At 48.6% G+C, this 20,313-nt stretch overlaps 1 protein-coding gene across 2 annotated transcripts in view; it reads right to left on the reverse strand.

The window, feature by feature from the left end:
- The window catches only part of JPH2 (junctophilin 2), a 64,722-nt gene that overhangs the window by 34,134 nt on the left and 10,275 nt on the right, over positions 1-20,313 (reverse strand). For both annotated transcript variants that reach the window (XR_012018619.1, XM_072801102.1), the window contains exon 2: positions 9,278-10,082. Coding sequence is in view for 1 of the 2 variants with exons in the window: in XM_072801102.1 (XP_072657203.1) it covers positions 9,278-10,082 (805 nt within the window). In the remaining variant the exon portion in view is untranslated. The remainder of the gene's footprint in view (positions 1-9,277; positions 10,083-20,313) is intronic.

Here is a 20,313-nt window from a genome sequence, read left to right on the forward strand (position 1 = left end):
CCCCTTACATGTAGGCTAGCAGGCTCTCTGTTCTCTGACTCTGCTACTGAGGCTAAAAAATCAAGCTAGAAAGGTTTCGGAGTGGGACCATAAGCCCAGTTTATAGGGCTAAGGCCTGGGGAGAGAAAAACATTCCTTTCCATTCTCCCGAGCTCTGTCCTCTTTCAAGCTGATTTATTAGATGTGTGTGACCCAGAAGTCAGCTGAAGTTTCACCAGAGCCCTCCAGCCATGCCCCTCTCTCTGCATGGCCCTGGCTGGGTGGCTGTCCCTTTCTACATGGGGACCTCCATTTTCCCCATCTGTGAAATGAGCACGGTGGGCTGTGTCCTCCCTAAGATCCTTCCAGCTCTGACCAGCTTTTTCTGAGGAGTGATAGGAGCTCCCTGGGGCTTTTCTCTGGTTTCCCACTCTCCAAGCTTGGAAAGCCTGGTTCCCACAAGCACTGCCCCATAGTTTGAACATCTTCTTGCTGCCACGGACCCAGGAAAGGTCTTCTCTCTCCCCAGACCACTCAGCTCAGAGGCCGGCTTTGGAGTCACAGCTGCCTTGTGTATGTCACAAGAGTCCAGCTCTGACAACTCAGGACATTCCATTCACCCCAGTCTTCAGGGAGCAAAGGGATTTTGTCCACTGGCCATTCTCCAAGGAGGGATGTGATGGAGAGCAGGAGTCGAGTGTCAGGGGCCTCTCCAACATTTCAAGGCCATCCCTAGGGAGTTTAATCCCCCTCAATGGAACCCCATATCCAGAAAGAACCAGGAAGCGAGCCGAGGACAAGCTTCTGTCTCGATGGAGCATGGGCAGTTGACATTTGTCATTGCGTTTATGGGTCATTGCGTTTATGGAATACCTGATTGTCCTCAAATAATTTGGTAAAGATGCAAAAGGCTAATAATACATGGTATTGGTGAATGTGAGGAAAGCTACCCTTGGCACTACTGGTGGTGAGGGAGGGTATAAATTTGGTGCAACCCTTTAGGAGGTTAACTAGGTAGGGTTCTGGTAATAATGAAAACGCACATTCTTTTTGACTTGGCAATTACACTTCTAGGAATTAAACCCAAAAATGTACATCTGTGTGAAGAAGGACAGGCAGAGATGTGGGGCCATGCCAGTAGGCTAAGAATCCGGCACCCCTCAAAACAATTATTCTTAAATTATCTATTGAACCATGGGGGGAGGGTGGGCATTAGACACGGCTGGTTTGGATTTCTGCTTGTCTATGTTAATCTAGTCAAAGGTACTTGAGTATTTGAGTGCTGGAGGAGAGAGACCACCAATTTACCTTTCAACAGTGAATGCCAAGAGTTAGACCCCTGCAAAGACCCAGGTGAATTGGCATCATTTTTCCAATGCATTCCGAGGACAATCAGATGTCACTGATGGAATAAGGCGCCTGGCTGAGCCACTCCTTTCACCAGCATACTCCTCCGTGAGCAAGAGTACATGTCCAAGGATGTTCACTGCAGCCTTTTTTGTAATCATGAAAGCATAAAATGGTTTTAATCTCCATCAAGAGAGATCTGTCTAAATAAATCAGGATACTTCCAAACTATGGAATAGTATGCAACTGTTAAGAACAGGGCAGATTTATGTGTATAAGATAAAAAAAAAAAAACCTCAAAACATATGAAGTCAAAAGAGCAAGCCAGCGAACATTACATAGGTAATCCTAGCTGCAAAAGAAAAACAAAAACAAAACCCCAGAATGGGTAAGTGGAAGATGGCTGTAGGTGAGCTCTTAATAGTGGTTACACCAGAGCTGTGGCTGAGACAGGAGTAGGAGAGGAGTTTCATTACTTTTTATCTTTGATTATTCTGAATTTCATTTAATTTAACAAGTATGTTGCTCCAAACAATGTAAAAAGAGGAAAGGAAGAAAAAAAGAGAGAGAGAAAGAGGGAGAAGCTCCCTGTATGTGAGTGGCAGACAGTGTAGTAGCTGAGAACATAGACCCCAGGGCCAGAATCTCTGCCCCAGCACAGACTAGCTGTGTGACTTGGAGCACTTTAAAGAAATTTCTATGTGCCACCATTAAAAGGAGATGAGTGAATGCGGCCAGGCACCTAGAATGGTGCCCACACACAGTACACCTGACACTCCTTCAGCTGGCATTCAGAGCCCATCCTACCCTGGCCCTCGGCTGCCTTCCCAGCCTTATCTCCAGTCTCTTCCCCACCCATTCCAGCTCCCCATGACTCACTGCTCCCAAAATACACCACACACATTCCTACCTCCGTGCCTCTACCTGAAATGACCTTTCTCGCCCTCTTGTCCATCTGGCAAACTCCCAACTAGCATCACCCACCACTGCAGGGAGCTTTCCCAGACCACCTCTGGGGCACTTAGTTGTTCCTTCCTTGCGCTTCCCTCTAACCCCCTAGGGGCTGTGTGGAAGCCCTGTCTGTCTTTGCCACTAAGCTATGAGTCCTCAGAGGATGTTGACCACACTGATGCACTGGGTGCCCTATGCCTCAGCACAAGCCTGGCACAGGTAAGTGCTAATCAGTTTGTGACAGAAAACCTGCTAAAGGTCAGATAATGGTTAAGAGCATTCTAGAACCAGGCCTCCCAACTCTGCCATTACTCAGCTGAATGATCTTATTTGAGATACTTAATCTGGCTGTGCCTTGGTTTCCTCATCTGTAAAGTAGTAATAATTGTACCTTCTTCATTCAATTGTTTTGAGGATTAACTAAGTTCATACATGTAAGGGACTTAGAATCCTCCTGGCTTCCAGAAATATGGACTGTATAGATGTTTGTCAAATGAAAATAAAATAAACAGTTCAAACATGGGCAACTGCCAAGATCAACCCTTACACCTAGTCCAAGGCCAGGCCCTCTTTCTCCTGGGTGATCTCATACTCTAGTGGTGCTGGAAATGACCACTGGCAGTGCAAAGCCCCAGCTTAAAACAGTGCCAAACCCATCCATCTTGTTGGTCTAGGACAAACCTTGGCCAGGTGCATACAGGTCTTTCATACCCGGCAATCTCTTGCCAATGTCTCTTTTTAACATAAAGAGCACAGGCTCCTGGTTTAGCACCTTTGGTATTAAGTCTGACTTCTGTTTCAGAACATGATATGGGTTTCCCTCTTTCAAGTGGGAAAGGCTTCCTTTTCAATAAATGTACATAAGTACTTTTAAATAAGTTGATTGAAAGGTAGCGATTAAGAAAGTAGGTAGAGGGGGTGTGCGTTATAGCAAGAACTGGGATGATGGTGTGCAGAAGAGATAAATTTGGGAAACAGTTGTAAGGGCTGTGATAGAAAACAGGTCTTCCCTCGGGGCAATTTCATTCTCAGAGAAGACTGTTAGATCCTTACAGATATAGGAATCATAGTAACAGCTTTACTGCCTTGCATACCTTCAACACATAGGCCCTCTACATGGGCTATTTCTTTTTTCTTTTCTTTCTTTCTTTTTTTTTTCTTACTCTCTTCAACACTTTGAAGAAGGATTTAATTTAATTCTCATTTGACTGAAGAGGAATGTGAGGTTCAGCATGGTGAAGTAAGTTGCCTAGGGTCACACAACTTATAGAGAGCTGAACCCAGAGTCAAACCTAGGTTCACCCAACACCACAGCCCAAGCTCTTAGCTAATATAACACACACGCTCCTGCCCACCTGAGAAATATCTCCCAGTAACCTGTAAAAGCCACCTCTAACCCTACACTCACTCAAGTTAGGAATTTCCAAGGCCAGTCTAAGGAGGAAAGGACGGGTGGGAAGGTAGAGGAGCAGAAGACAGACCAATTCAGAGAGTCCTGCCTTGAGAGCCACAGGATGCCATGCTGGCACAAAACCTGAAATGTTCCAAACCTCAAGGCCTGGGGCAGCTGAGAACTCCCGCGGGCCAGCCCCTGCTTCTGCTGTGGGGACTCCGGACTCAAGAACAAGAAAAATACTACAGTGACAACAGCTAACATTTACTGAACACTTGCTGCTCCTAGCCCTGTGCTGAGTGCTTCACATGCAGTTTCTGATTTAACCCTTGTGATACCAGGGTAGATATCATTATTTTGTTTTCAGAGATGAGAGAACTGAAGTCTGGAGGTAAGACAAGATATGGCAAGCAAAGGGCAAGGCCAAAGCAGTACTCTTAACCACTCCCTGTGCTCCCTATGGAAGGGAGCCATTTATCATCACAGGGTTGGCATGACAACCAGAAACATTCAGCCACTCCCCAAACACCCAGCTTCCCTCCACCAGGATCCATGGCCTTAAAAGGCATCACGAAAAGAGTTTTTAGGCACAAAATCAGAAGACCTAAGGCTAGCTCCCCCTTGAGCATTCAGTGGCTCTGTATCTCTTTATTCTTTCTGTACTTCCATTTCCCCATCTGGTCAGGGAAGGAATCAGACTATCTCCTGGAACCCCTGATGGGTCTAGAGTAACACTGTGCCATAAAAATACAATGTGAGTCACGTTTGCAATTTTTTAATTTTTTTAATGGCCACATTCAGAAGACTAAAATGACACAGATGAAATTAATTTATGTTATTAATGCTATCAATTTATCAATAATATAATGATACGTTTTATCCAGCTTAATATATCTAAAACATAATCATTTCAACATATCATCAATATAAAATTCACAGGTTCCTTTCCACTGCTAAGTCTCCAAAATCCAGTATGTGTGTTTCACACTTAACAGCACATCTCCGTTCAGATCAGCCCCACTTCAAGAGTTTGGCAGCCACCAAGCGGCTACCACATTGGACACTGTAGGTCTACAATCTTTTTCAGTCCACAGCCCATTTTAGGGGGGACACAATGTCTCATTTTTCTCTCTTCCCTGGGAAAGCCATCCTGATCCTAGACCCTGAGCCAACAAGTTCCGTCGAAGCCCAGGACCAGCAGTTGAGGCCACAACAGAGAGAAACCTCAGGTCTGCCTGGGTCAAGGAGGCTGGTGGCTGCTAGGAATGCTCCCTGCTCCTGTGCAGCTCGATTACTCACCAAAACTTCTGCAAGGGAGACAATCCTGCTTTCCCTCCTAACCCGAAGATTGCCTTAATTGGAAATTCAGTCTGAGCTTAAAACTGAGCCAGGGAGCTGTCCCCCACATGGTAAGAGCCCTGCAGGCATATAGGACGTGTTTCCTAGACACATGAGGAATTCAAATCTCCCCTGCACACCCTTCCTGGCAAAACATGTGGAGGAAGCTAGACAACACCTTCTCACTCCAGAGATTCAGTTCCCAGCTATCGGCCTGGTGGGCTTCTCTAAAAGAGCTCAACATCATCACGTTCAAGGGGGCAGGAAGAGGAAAGATTTTGCCCCCCAGCAGGTGGGAGCTTGGGGAAATCCCTCCTTCCCAGGCTTCCATTTCTCACCTTTAAAATCAAACATGTTAGATGATGGCAATGACTGCTTTTGCTGCTAGCTGCTCTGTGACAGGCATTTTACAGACATTAGCTCGTCTACCCCTCAAAACAACCCTAGCTGGAAAGAAGATCCAGGGTTCAGAGTAGTGAACCACTTGGTCAAGGTCATACAGCTCTTCAGTAGAGAAGCAAGAACTCTAACTCATGATCTTCTGAATCAAGAGCCTAAGCTCTTACCTATTGTAAGCTCTGCCAAGTCCCAGGGTAGCCCAGGATAGTCCAGGCTTATGCCTGTCCCAGTGACATACACTTGGCCTAATAATGAAAAATGTTCGATTTGGAAGAATGGACAAGTCTTCCTTCCAGAAGAATTCCAGCTAATGTATGTTGATGCTCCTCTCTCTGGAGGTTAATTCCAGACCCTTCTCCCTCTCAAGTGTGGACTGAACTTGGTGTTTGCATTCCAAAGAACAAGAGTATGGGAAGGGGGAAATAGTAACTCTACAGCAGAGAAACCTGGCAGATACCAGGTGATCAAGGTTAACATCATCTGTAACGAGTCATGTTAAGACCACATGCCCCTGATGTGCTACGGTAAGGGCACCTTACCTCCTGTGGTCTTTTTCCCCCAAACCTATAACCTCAGTCTTTTTTTAAAAGATTTTATTCATTCATTCATTCATTCATTCACTCATTCATTCATTCATTCATTTGACAGAGAGAGAGAGAGAATACAAGTAGGGGGAGCAGAGAAAGAGGGAGAAGCAGACTCCCCGCTGAGCAGGAAGCCCGCCTCAGGGCTCCATCCAGGACCCTAAATCAATGACCTGAGCCAAAGGCAGACACTCAACGGACTGAGCCACCCAGGCACTCCCTATAACCTCAGGCTAATGATGAGACAAACATCAGAGAAACTAAGGGATCTTCCACAAAATGTCGGGCCAGTAGTTCTCAAAACTGTCAAGGTGATGAAAAACAAGGGAAAGCTGAAAAACTCTCTCTCAGACCAGAGAGGACTGAAGAGACATGACACCTGCATGCAATGTGGGATACCAGATGGAATCCAGAACAGGAAGTGGGGAGTAGCAGAAAAACTAGTGCAAATCAAATGAAGTCTGGAGTTTAATAAACAGTAATGACCACTGTTGGCTGTGACCATTATGAAAATGTAAGAACTTAACACTAGGGGAAAAGGGGCAGAGAGTAGGGGATAATTTTCTAAAAATTTAAAAATACCCTCTTTCCATCTTAATGATACTAACTGCTCACACATACACAGCAATTTAAAGTTTACAAAGTTATAAGATAGCAAGAGGTGCTGGTTAAAGCTTTAGAATCAGAAATTTAGGAGTGGAACCAAGTGGAAGCCTTGGTTCTCTCATTTGCTTGCCAGGTGGTCTCAGGGGATATTACGTTCCTTCCCTGGGCCTCAGTTTCCACACCCATATAATGAATTCACTGAATGACAACAATGACTAGTAATGCTTACTGAGCCTTTGCTAGGTGTCTAGCACTGTAGAGGGTACTGTGATGTGCCACCCAGTGTCCCCTTCAGGACTGAAGGACTCATCTTTCCTCTCCTCCTCCCCCAGCCACTCAAAGGGGTGCCAGCGGCAATCAGCCCGGTCCAGGTATTGCCCTTGGCAGAAGGGAACCATCCAGCCCGAGGTCATGCCCCTTCCTGGAGGGTAGCTATAGTCAGTGCAGAGGGTGTAAAGATCCAGCTCCCTCCTCTCAACTAGGGACAACATTGAAGGTCATCTCCACTGCAGCACACCCCTTATGGTAGGCTGAGGCCTTTGTGGAGACTGCACGGCAGCCCAGCACCTCCCTCTGCCCAACCCACCTTCCTTCCTTCCCTTCCCAACACAAATGTTGATCCTGAATGCTCCGCATAAAATCGTCCCATGACAGGAGTGTTGACCATGGGACCTCCACTTCCTTTCTTAACCCTCAGACTAACCCTGTTTTTATAAAAGATATACTGAGGTTGCAGAAGAAAACACATTTGGCCAAGAACATATAACTAAGAAATGGTGGTACCACAGATGGGCAAATTCAAGCTTGGACAGGCAAAATGATCCACGTGGGTCTCTGAGCTAACAGATGAGAGGACCAAGATTTGGTCCTCTGTCTGCTTCACTCTGAAGACTACAGCACCACAGCCTTCAGCCCAGACCACTCAGCCGCCAGCAGGACCACTATGGGCACCAGGACAGAGGAGTCCTGCCACACCCACTGCCCTCCCTGCAGCTGACTCCACATTTGCAAGATGGGAATAATAATAGTGCCTACCTTTTCTGATATGTTGTAATGATTGAGTTAATTTACATAAAGGCCTCAAAACAGTGACTGGCATGTAAAGAGCCCTTCATAAACAGCCAGTTAAAAACAAATCACAGAAGCAGCATAAACTTTCAAATGTGAGACGTTCTAAGAAAATGGCCACGTCGTCAAGTGAGGTCAGCCTGTGACAGGGGGCTGGGCTTCATAAGCTCCCTAAGGGAGTCAGGCTTGACCTGGGCTCTGAAGGAGGGGTAGGAGTTAAATGGGCAGCAAAAGGGAGGAAGAGCAGTCCAGGCGGGAAACCAGCAGGAACAAAAGCTCTTTGGCAGAAGGAACGAAGGAAGGATAAAAGGCTAGCGTGACTATCACAGAGAATAAAATCCAGGTCCGGGACAAGAGTGGTAAAAATGAGGCTGAATGGGAGTGCAGGAACCAGATTATGAAGAGCCACTCACTACCTGGGTGATTTGGGACCAGTCACTTTCTCTCTCTAAGCCTCATTTAATCCATGTGTAAAACAGAAGTAAAACCAGAACTGATCTTATAAGGCCCGTAAGGAGATGAAATGAGTCAATATTTGTAAACTGCCAAAATAGTGCCATGCACATAGCAAGAACTATAAATGTTTGAAGACAACATTAGAGCTTTTTCTCAAGTATAATGAGAAGACATGGAGGGATCTGAATATGGATCTGAATATGGAATAAGGGTGGGTGCTGAGTGGATAGGAGGGTGGATGGACACAGGGCTAGTAGATGATAGGTGACGGTAGCTGAGTGACTGGAAGTGAAGTTGGATTGTTGAATGGGAGTTACGGTGGTTGGATGGATGGATGACAGATAGGTGCTTGCATGACTGGGTAGGTGGGTGGGAGTGGATGTTGTTTCCGCAGATGAAAGCATGGTTGCGTGATGGGGGTGATTGGATAAATGGAAGAGATTGGGTGAATGGAGGTAGTCAGGTGAATAAAGTATGGATGGATGTTAAGATGGATAGCCTGGTAGATGTAAGAAGTAGTTGAGTGAATGTGGCTGACTGGTGACAGTCAGGGGATGGATGGAGAGTTGAATGCCTGTCTGAATGGGTGTCCAGGTGGCTGGGTAGATAGGGTTGGGTGGGTAAAAGGATAGGAGTTGAAAGGGGCTGGACGGATGAGTGGCTGTCCAGGTAGATTTCAGAGAGGCAGAGTGACGGGAGGTAGTTGGTCTCGTGGGTTATTCAGATGGGCAATGGAAAAGTTCGGTGAAGGAGGAGCTGGATGAATGAATGGATGCCTGCGTGGTTGGACGGGTGTCTGGGGGCTGATGGGTAACCAGACAGTGGCGGGGGTAGGTGGGGTGAAGAGATGGGTGTTCGGTGGCTATCGGAAAGGCTGGATGAACGGAAGGGTTCAGTGAACGGGTGGACGGCAGTAGTTGGGTGAGTGGACGGATGGACGGACGGATGGATGGACGGACAGGGGACCAGAAGCGCCTCGAGTTTAACTGTTTAAAGGTCAGGGGTGGGGATCCCCGGGGGGCGCAGCGGAGCCTGCTTCTCCCTCTGCCTGGGTCTCTGCGTGCGTGCGTGTGTGTGCGTGTGCGTGTGTGTGTGTGCGTGTGTGTCTCATGAACACGAGGAGCCAGGGCGGCTGGGGGCGCGGCGCGGAGCCTACCTGGAGGCGGCGATCTCGGCCTTCTGGCGCGCGATGGCGGCGGCGCGCTGGGCGCCCTCCACGCTGTGCTCCACCTTCTGGCGGACCTTGCTGCTCCGGAGCGGCAGCACGCGGCGCTTGGCGCCCTTGACCAGCACGTTGTGGCGGTACTTGCCCTCCTCGCGGCGGCCGTCGGGCAGCGTGGTGCAGCCGTAGCCGTGGCGCAGGTTGTCCAGCCACTCGCCCTCGTAGCGGAGGCCGCTGGAGCGCTCGCTCACGCCGAAGCCCGAGCGCTTGTCGCTCTTCCACTCGCCCATGTAGGTCTCGGTGGTGGTGGCGTCGATGTCGGCCTCGAAGGGCGCGGCCTCGTCGGCGCCCTCCGCGCCCTCCGCGCCCTCGGCGCCCTCGCCCAGGCTGGCGGTGGACGCGGCGTCGCTGGCGCCCGAGCTGAGCTCGCTCTTGAGGAAGCTGACGCGGCTGCGCTGGCTGCCCAGGGACGTGCGGGACTCGGCGCGCCGCAGGCGGCCCAGCAGCGCGCCGCGCGGGAAGAGGCCGCCGCCCTTGGGCGCCCGCGCCGCCTCGGCGTTGGCCAGCAGGCTGAGCGCGAAGCCGCCGCGCGGGATGGCGGCGGCGGGCGGCGCGGGGCCGTCGGGGGCCGGGGAGGCGGGCGAGTCCGGGGCCGCCGCGCCGTTGCTGTGCTCGCTGCGCAGGGACGAGAGCGACGTGCGCAGCGGCGAGCGCACCACCACGGCCATCCCGTAGGGCACGCTCTGGCGCACGCCGTAGCCGTGGCGCATGCCGTTGGTGAACTGGCCCTGGTAGGTCCCTGCGGGCGAGGAGAGCGCGCGTCAGTGGGCGGCTGGGGGCGGGGGGCGGGCGAGACTGGGGGGTGGGGATGGAGGGGTGGGGGTGGAGGTAGGGGACGGGTGGGGGGGTGGGGGTGGAGGTAAGGGAGGGGTTGGGGGATGGAGGGGTGGGGGTGGAGGTAGGGCAGGGGTGGGGGATGCGGGTGGAGGGGTGGGGTGGAGGGGTGGAGGGGTGGAGGCGGGGGTGGGGATGGAGGAGAGGGTGGGAGGGTGGAGGGGAGATGGGGGTGGGGTGGGGGGTGGGGGCATCCGTGAGCGTGCCAGGACATGAGTGGGCAAGCCGGGAGACATTCACGCAGTGGTGTGAATCTTCACACGCAGGGTCACAGTGGGTGAGGCAGAGTGAGGTTGTGCGAGTCAGTGTCAGTGTGTGAAGCTGTATGAGCAGGTAGGGACCCGGAGTGTGTGCGGTTAGACCAGTGTTTGAGTTCACAAGTGGACGGCCAGGAGTTTCATGATGGTGTGAATATTTCCAGTGGCAGCCCCACAACGAGGTCACGCTGGGCGAGACAATGAGGTCGCGTGAGTCAGAGCATCAGTGTGTGGAGCCGTGTGAGCCAGAGAGGCCCCGGGAGTGTGTGGGGTTAAACGAGTATTCGAGGTCGCTCATGGATGGCCAGGAGTTTGCATGATGGTGTGAATATTTCCAGTGGCGGCCACACGACAAGGTCACACTGGGCGAGACAGTGAGGTCGCCTGAGTCAGAGCATCAGTGCGTGGAGCTCTGTGAGCCAGGGAGGCCCCGGGAGTGTGTGGGGTTAAATGAGTATTCGAGGACGCTCATGGATGGCCAGGAGTTGTTTGCACGATGGTGTGAATCTTTCTATTGGTAGGAACACAGCAGGGTCACAAGTGTGCAGAATAGGGCAAGTCAGTTTTAAAGTGTGAAGTTGTCCAAGCAGATGAGGTCTGGTGAGTGTGAATTTGAATGACTGCACAGATTTTGAAACACCCAAGAGAGACTGACCATGCAAGACTGTGAGTGGGCAAGACAGCGAGTTTGTGTGGTAACATGAATATTTGTGTTTCTGGGAGTGTACAAGGCAGTGTGTGCCCTGAGATCACATGAGTGTGACATAACAGGATATAACGTAAGGTCATGAGAGTATTTGAGGTCTTGAGTATGTAAGGAAAGGCAAAGTGGAGTGAGGGTGCAAAACCATTAGAGGTTCAAAGAGTGCAGTGTTGTGTGAGCAGGCACATCTGTTGGTACGTGAAGTTAAATGCATGTGCCTAGTCATCCTATTTTGCAAGGTGATGTGTGTGTTCAAGCTCACGAATGGATAAGACAGTGAGTTCGCAGAGTAGTATGAATGCTGGAGAGCGTGCGGTTCTGTTGGAAAGCATGGGAGTGTGTGTATCTGTGTAAGGCCAGGTGTATAGAAGACTTTTATGAACACACATGTCAGTGTCTTTTGACTGTATGAGATCATGAGTGTGCAATGCAGTGTGTACACTGTGGGGTAAGTACCCAAGTTCCTGGAGGTGACGTTATGGGTGTGTGAGAGGTTCTGGGTGTACAAAGCTGTCTGAGTGTTAAAGCACAGAGTAATAAGCACTTGAGTCTGAGTGTATGAGGTTGTGGGCCTTAGGGAAACTGAGACGGTGTAAAACCGTGTGTGTGCAGGACAGCAGTATGTACAAGGAGTTGGCCACAGTGGAGGCCTTGTGTGTCCATCAGTGTGGGCACGTGAGCTCCTGGGAACAAGAGCCCATGTAAGTGCGTCCACTGAAAGTCAGTTCCCTGCCTTCATCTTCATGCCTTCGGTCTGTAGACTAGCCCCTGCCATAATCTTCACTAAGTCGAGGGTGGGAAATTCAGAGCCTTTGCTTTAAACACAGGCTCCTACTTTACCCTGGTTAACCAAAAACAAAACAAAACAAACAAAAATCCCAAATGGCCTTCTTCCCAGCAAAAGCCCAGGATGAGTTGGGAACTGAAACAACCAACTAGGTAAGGGATTCTTAAGCTCCTCACAACAGGGATGCTCCCTTTTGGGCCTTTGCGCTGGCTGTTCCCTCTGCTTGGAACTCTCTTCCTCCAGATCTCCCTGCACCCCCACAAGCACCTGGGCATCCTTGATCTACTTCTGTTTTCTATAGAATGTTTCCTTTTCTAACGTATTGTATGACTTAACAATTATATGTATTGCTTTTCTTTCCCCACTAGAATGGAAGCTCCATTATGGCAGGGATCTTTCCTGTTTCGGTCTCCACGGTAGCCCCAACACTTGGAATAGGGGTAGCTCCATAAATAGGGGTGCTCCATAAATATTTATTGATTGATTAGCTGGACCTGTCCAGAAACTCCATCTCATTGTGTGACCTTGGGCAACTCTCTTCCCTTCTTAAGACCTTAGTGACCCTACTTGTCAATGACGTTTTAGATATGAAGCTCTCTAAAGTTTGGCCTACCTTTGAGTTGCTGGCCTTCTAGGAATTGGGCACTATGACTCTGCAGGTGAAGGACAGCGTGTCCACCTGACTCCACACTGCCCGGTCCCTCCCAGCACAGGCTGCTCCAGCTCAAACCCCCAGTCCCTGCCCCGCCCTCAGCCCTTTCTGCATGAAGAGACCCCATTAAGAGTCAAATACAGTGCCCAGGGCTCATTTAAACCTCTCAAAGGTCCTATCAGGTGGGTCCCATGATGATGCTCATTTACAGGAGAGGAAGTGGGTGGTCTGAGAGGTTAAGTGACTGGACCAAGGAAGCAGAATCTAAACCCAAGTCTAGCTAATGCCCAAAGCTCATGCTCTGAGCCCAGAGTTTATCCTGGCTGCCCTTCAGAAGCTCTAAAAAATACCAACTTCCAGGCCTCACCACTAGAAAATCTCGTGTAATTTGTTGGAGAGGGTCCCCAGTTTGTGCAGTCTCTCTCTACATACAGGAGGCAGGCGCAGCCAGCAGTGAGAGGGACATCAGAGTTCTCCTCCCTTCAGTGAGCAGCCATAAAAAACCAATGACCACAGTACATGAACTATAAAAGGGCCAAAGAAAAGTGGAAAGAGACAAAAAAAAAAAAAGGAAATATCAGTGGGCATGATCTTGTAGAGGAATATACAAACATGATCTCCATTTCACAGGTGGAATGGTTCAGAGAGGTTATATGACTTGCCCAAAGTCACCCAGTAAGGAAGAGGCAGCTCTGGATTTGAACCCAGTTCAAATGGGCGTGTGTAGCAGGTGCAGAGAACAGAGAAATGAGAGCATGGTGCAGAGAATGATAAAATGGGGAGGTGGATAGATGGGAAACTAATGTGTTCCCATTTCTAAGCTCATTCACATATGGTCACATTGTATGGGAGATAGAGGGACAAATAGATGTGATGTTGGAGACAAACTGAGCTCAGATATCATCTAATCTGGAGAGCCTTGAACAAGTTACTTCTGATTCTCAATGTGCTTATCTGGAAAATGGATATATAATACCCACTTTCTAGGGTTTGGGGGAAGATTAAAAAGGAGACAACAAAAAAATGAAAACAACCCAAATGTCCATCAGCTGGTAAATGGATGGACAGGTAATCAACCACACAGTGGAATTACTGGTCAGCATTAAAAAGGAATAAGCTACTGATTATGCAGCATGGATCTCAAATGCATGTTGAGTGAAGAAAGCCAAAGATGAAAAAATACAAACCGTGTGATTCCAGTTACATCAAAGCCTGGAAAAAACTGACATAGAATGACAGAGAGCAGATCTGTGGTTACCAGGGCTGTGGGTAGGAGGGATCCCCTAGAGCTTTATCAATTTATAGAAACCTCCTATGCCGTGATGGTGCTGGTGCATACATTTGTCAAGACTGTACGCCTGAAGTGCATTTTATTGCATAGAAACTATACCTTGATTTAATTAATGAATAACTTTTAAGAAGGAAAACAAAAAACACTGCAGCACAGCATTCTGCAAATACCCATCAGAAAATTCTGTCAACTGTCGTTTCCAAGTGAGTCTGAGATCCGGCTACTTCTCACCACCCTTGCTGCTACTACATGGTAGCCCGAACCATCCTTGTTTCGCCGGGATTTTCATAACGGCTGCCACGCTGGTCTGTTTCGGCCCTGTGCTCCTCTCTCCGTTCCTAACGCACCCATCCCAGGGATTCTGTTCAAATGTAATAAAGTCAGAATCGCAACACTGCTCTGCCTCTTCTCATTCAGAGGAAAAGCTGAAGTCCTTAGTGATCCAGGGACCCTCCCTGATCTCATCTCTGTCACTCCTCTGTCCTCACCTCCCTCGGTTCTCCCCTTTCCTTCACCCCACTTTAGCCAAAAAGGCCTCCTTGCTGTTCCTCCCACACGTTAGCCATGGTCCTGTTCGGGGCCTTTCTGTTTGGTGCTCCCTCTACCTGGAATGTTCTTCCCCCAGAAATCTGCATAGCTCACTCCCAGAGAGGTATTTAATGGTTCCTATAAGACTCACTCAAGGCAACAGGGCTAATAACTATACCAAGACTCACATCCATGTTTAGCTGTGCTCACTCCACTGTACTCAGAAGAAAGAAGAAAAAAAATATGTATATGAAAGTGGAAAGTGAACAAGAATAGAGCAGAGAAGATGGAAAACTGGGAGAAAGACAGATGACATCTAATCTCTGGGTTGGATGAGTTTGTGAAATTAAATCAGCCAATCTACCTTTAGCTTAAAGTTGGCATGAGATGGGCTGACGTGGTCCCTTTAAGCCCAAGAAAAACTGAGATTGCGACAGGAGAGGGTTCTTGGCCACCAGTTGGGGAGGAAACGGCCAGGCTATATTAGGAAACTTACAAGCAAGTGGCAAGAGGCACAGACACCCAAGGGAGGTTGGGAGTGATGGGGCCCTGGGAAGGGGGAAAAGCCAAGTGCTGGGGCCATCCCCAGCCTGACTCTCTCTAAGACAGGGCAGCTCTCCCTGGGGACTGGAAGAATGCATCTGCATCGGAAGAGAAGGGGGGAGGAGGACCCCACCCACAGCCATCTGGCTGAGAGGAGCTTTCTGTGGAAGGAAGTGCCTCCTGATAACCTTCAGGCTGGCCCCCTCACTTGGCCCAATAGACTCTGCAGGACTTCCCGCTGCCCTTGGGATAAGGGGCAAGATTCTCCACAGAATACAAGGCCTGGGGTGGCTGCCCCTGACCACCTCTCCTGATTTATTTTGAACAACTCTCCAGGCATACTTGCCTTTCTACCTCAGGACCTTTGCACATGCTCCTCCACGCCCACTCCTTCTCAGCATCTTCTCCTCTTTTCCCCTAGCAAATTTCTATTGGTATTCCAATCTTCAGCTTAAATGTGACTTCATCCGGGAGGAGTCCTTGAGGATTCCTTGAGTGCTACTCCCTGAGTACTGCTACATGATGTCATGTTGCCCCAAATTTCTTCTTGGCACTTCTCCCAGTTGTAGTTAAATAATTACTAAGATCATTTGTTCACTATAAGCCTTTCCCACTGGACTTTGGCTTCCAAGAGGGAGAGAGCCATGTCCAGCTTATTCCTGCTGTGATCCCAGCATCTAGCACAGTTCCCAGGCCCAAGGAAGCCCACATATACATCTGATGAATCTGTATCTTCTCCTCAGTGATACCCTTCTGTTCTTCCAGGAGCAGGAACCACATTCTCTTTCATCCCTCATGATTCAGCACGTGGTAAGTGCTCAGTAGGGACTGGCAATGGCTGTCAACGTGTTCGTGTCTAGATTTAGCAGCCCAAACCCTGGAAATTATCAGGGTATGTGTAAAAGGCTAGTGAAAGCCATAACCATGGTAAATACAGTTCTGTCCCTCAGACCAGGCTCCTGAATTTTATGAAACCTGAATATCACCTTCTCCCTGCAGTTGCCCTTCTGGTTTAGTATAGAATAACCTGGGTTTTAACCTTCACTCTGACACCAAATAGTTCTAGAATACGCATGAACTATTTAAGCTTGCTAAGCTTCCGTTTGTTCTTCTTATAATGGAGGTAGTAATACCTACTTCAGATTATTGTTCATTCATTTACAAATTCAATAAGCATTTGCTGTAGATCCTGCATGCTTGGTGTTAGATGCTGGGGACACAGTGGTAAATAAACAGGCATGATCTTTGCCCTCAAGGGGCTTGGAATCGAGTGCCAAATAGACTAGATTTAATCAACCACCAGAAATAAATGTGAGGCAGCCATAGCAAGTGGTCAGAGTGCCTTGGGTGGTGGGAGAGAATTGGTTGATCAAAAACTAAGTGAATCATACGTGAGGACACTAGCACACAGTAAGCGCTCAATAAAAACTAGCTTTTTGCCAGGCCAGAATCTTTGCTCAGAAAAGGTGGCCCAGAGGAGATTAACTGGAAAGATAATATTTTGGATAATAAAATATAAATTAATAAAATATATTATTAAAATTAATTTCATCTGTTTAAATGTGGCTACTAGCAAATTTTAGATTGTATATGTAGCCCACATTATATTTATATAGAAAGTGCTCATTTAATTCACTTGGAGGTAGGGTTTTCTATTACCTGCAGATAAAAAAATATATCCTAAAAAGTATAGGTATCATCATTCTGATTTCATAGTTGGAACAATTGAAACTAAGAATTTAAATGACTTGCTCAAGATCACGCAAGTATAGTAGCTGTCGGTGGTCACAACCAAGTGTCCTGACCAGTGCTTTCTCCTTTGCACCCCTAGAAATCTGAGCACATTCCTTACAAGCACATCCCTTTGAAAGCCCTTACCCAAACCTCAGCTTTGAAGGATGCCCACCATTTCAGAAACCCACAGGAAGTCTAGGAGATCCAGAGTCCATTTTGAAACAGAGAAGAGACATGTGGGCCAGAACATGAAATTCTGGCAGAAATTCTGCCTCCAAATACAGGCAGAAATTCTGCCTCCAAATACATAAGGGACATTGAAAACACCACCCCCTCTGGCCGGTGACACCTGCCTATTTCTAGGAGACTCTCTTGAGATCTGAACATCGGTGTCCCTGGAGGACTGAATAGAGATGGAGAGGAAAGAATCATGGCTAGCTCCTTTCCAGGATCCCTGCTGCCTATGGAAATCCTGACCTGACAGTCAGTGTTTTCATGACCTGGTCCCAATTCACCCTCCTGGTTTTGTCTTTCCAAGTCCACCCAAAGCCCAGCTTCAAAGCCACCTCCTACAGGAAAACTTCCCAGGCTATCTTCCTTCCTCCATACTCTCATTGCTTGAGATGTTTGTCACTTCTTACCTCCTATGACAGCTATCTTGTCTCTATCTCTTCTATTTGGGCTAAGAGGCATCCCCAGTCCTTCTCTAAGTCCTGTCATGTAGCGTTAGATGTTAGCACAAGATCTTTGGATGGGACCATCGAAGTGTCATCGGCAGATTTCACACAGGGTTTAAGATGGAGAATGGCAGGTAGGAGACTGAGCACAGAGAGTCCAGGGTCAGTGGCTCTTGTCCAGGCACATCAGAACTGGACCAGATAAACCAACGCACGTGGTGAATGGCCATATGCCACAGATAACTGTACAGATGCTCCTGAGTATAGGGGATGTATCCCACCTTGGCTCTAACCCACCTTGATAAAGAGCATGGACCCAGTGTCCCTGAGAAAGCGAGTCAAACCTGACACATCTTTGGGGACAGCAGAGTAATGGAAATTGTTTGGGCTTTGGAAACAGACCTGACTCTGAATACTGCTATAATTTTCCCCACTTCTCAGATCCCCACCCCATCCATCTGGTCTAGTGTGTACCAGTTCTCTCTAGTTTACTACAACAGCATCTTCCCTGGTCTCTCACCTCCCCTAGTACTTCAGTCCACCTTTCACTGCTGCCAGAGTCATCTCCTTAATTAGATGTAGATCTGACCAGGTGACCCCACCTAAAACCTTGCCGTGGCTTCCAAGTACCTTGCAGATTGTCTTGGGTCCCTAGGAAGCCAACATTGTATGTGAGATACTGGGGGGGAGGGATGCTCTTGGGATGAACATCTCTAAGGAAGGAAGTAGGATTCAACAGTAGAAATTGTTCAACTGTTGTATCCGAGGCTTCCACTGATCCTATGGGGGTCTCTGGAGCTGGTGCAGCCCTTCAGAGTTGTCCAAGGAGGCTGGGTCTTTGAATTCCTGTATCAAACAGTCATTAGCTACCCCACAGAGTCAGGCAACTCCTTTTGACAAGCCATCAGCAACTGGAGCCCCTGGCAGCGGTAGGCAGGGGGTGGAGAAACCCTGCTCCCGAGCAGTATCTGAGGGTGTCTGGCAGCATCCATAAGGATGAAGTCAAACTCTGCACTGTGACCCACAAAGTCCTCATGATCTGGGCCCATGCCAACCCTCCAGCCTCACAACTCCACTCTTTCTCAATCTCTGTACTCCTGCCTTTTCTTGAACACAACAGGCTTTTCTTGTGTCCACCTCCAAGCCTTTGTACTCGTTCCTTTTCCCTGGCACAGCGTGACTCCTGTTACCCAACTAACCCTTGTTCATCCTTCAGATCTTAGCCTAGACACCACTTCCATGATTACCAGACCAGGTCAGGTTCCCATTACCCCATACACTCTTCTACTTTCCCTTCAAATTGCTTATCCCACTTGTAATTAACTAGCTGTCCAATGCTGGTCTCTGCTGTTAGAACACAAACTCCTGAGGGCAGGGATCAAGGCTGCTTTAATCACCACAGCATCTCCAGCACTCAAGGCAATGACGGCCACATAGAAGGCTTTCATCAGGTATGTCAGATGAGTGAACAAGTTCATGGCCTTGGGCAAGTTCCCTTTGAGTCTATCTCTGGTCAATAAAGTAAGCATAGCAAGTTTACTTTGCAGAGTGCCTGGAGGGTTTACGTGGGTTCTCTAGCAGAGATCTCAGACTCTCAGCAAATGTTGGCTCCCTTCACTTCATGGGGAAAGATTGCCAGATGACCAGTCATCCCAGTTTGCCTCAGACTGAGGGGCTTCCCAAGACATAGGACTTTCACTACTAAAACCAGGACAGTTCCCCAGGCAAAACAGGATGGTGGTTACCCTCAATCTGGACGAGAAAGAAAAATGAACATTTCGTATTAGCACAGTGTTCAGTGGTATGTTGGTAGAATAGTTCTTTGGAAAAATAAACAAACCCTAATTGGTAGTGCTAGACAATTTTCATCATATAAATGGTTAGACAGGCCACAGTCAAATAGCCAGCTTAAAAAATTCCTGAAAATTTAGCCATGGGCTCTCATGAGATGGTAGCAGCTGGTGCCAGCACCCCACATGTAATACAGACTGTCGTATTCATTCTGGATATCTGCAAACGTGTAACACGTTCCTAGACAACCTCAACTTGGGTGAGGGTAAGTGAGACTATCTCAATCCCAAGGAGGTCACAGGTGGAATGGCCCTCCAAGACCATCTAGTTCAAAGCAACAAGTAATCTGTCATACGGGCCCTCTCTTACCCACCCTGTGTCCACAACAGACATTGCCAATCAATCATGATGCTGAATCCTAAAGCCTTGCTCTCTGGCTTGCCTGAAAGATAGCACCAAAGTCCCTTCCCAGAGCTCCCGAATGCTACCACCTACCAAAACTCCACTGTCCCTGGTTTCCCAGGATCGCTGAGAGGCAACCCAAAGCAGAGGAGCTAGCAGCATGTTTATGACCAGCTCCTAGGAGCAGGGTCGGGTTACAGCAGGTGTATGACAAGTCCCCAAAGCCTGCAGCGCTCCACCTTCCCCACATTCAGAGGCTGCTACCCCAAATGACACCCCATAGCTCACACAAGAAGCAGAGGATTAGCCAAGCAACATCACCCTGGTTGCTGCCAGCCCTGGGGACCTGTGGCCTGGGTGAAAGTCCCTTTGCCAGGCTCTGAGTCAGCTCAGTAACCCTGAGGGCCCCGGAAACCACAAATAATTGGGTGTAGAGAAGGCAAAAGAAATCAAGGGGAGAGTCTGGGTTCAAAGGAGGCCCCACCTTGGTCATCCGGGCCCCCTTTCTATGCTCAGGCCTCCCCACAACCCTCATGCCCACGTGGCATGTGCAACAGGCGTCTCTCACCCACAATGTCCAACACCAAGCTCCTGACTTTCCCTCTTTGAATGCTTGGCCCATCTCAGGTCAGGACAATACCATCCTTCTGTGGCTTAGGCCAAAACCTTGATTCCTCTTTATTTCTCTCTCCCTATCCAATCTATCAGCAAAATCTAATGACTCTACCCTTCAAAATAGATCCAGGATTTAATTACTTCTCTCCACCCTCT

This window comes from Canis lupus, chromosome 26 (genome assembly GCF_048164855.1).
Source record: "Canis lupus baileyi chromosome 26, mCanLup2.hap1, whole genome shotgun sequence".
NCBI classification, from domain to species: domain Eukaryota; kingdom Metazoa; phylum Chordata; class Mammalia; order Carnivora; family Canidae; genus Canis; species Canis lupus.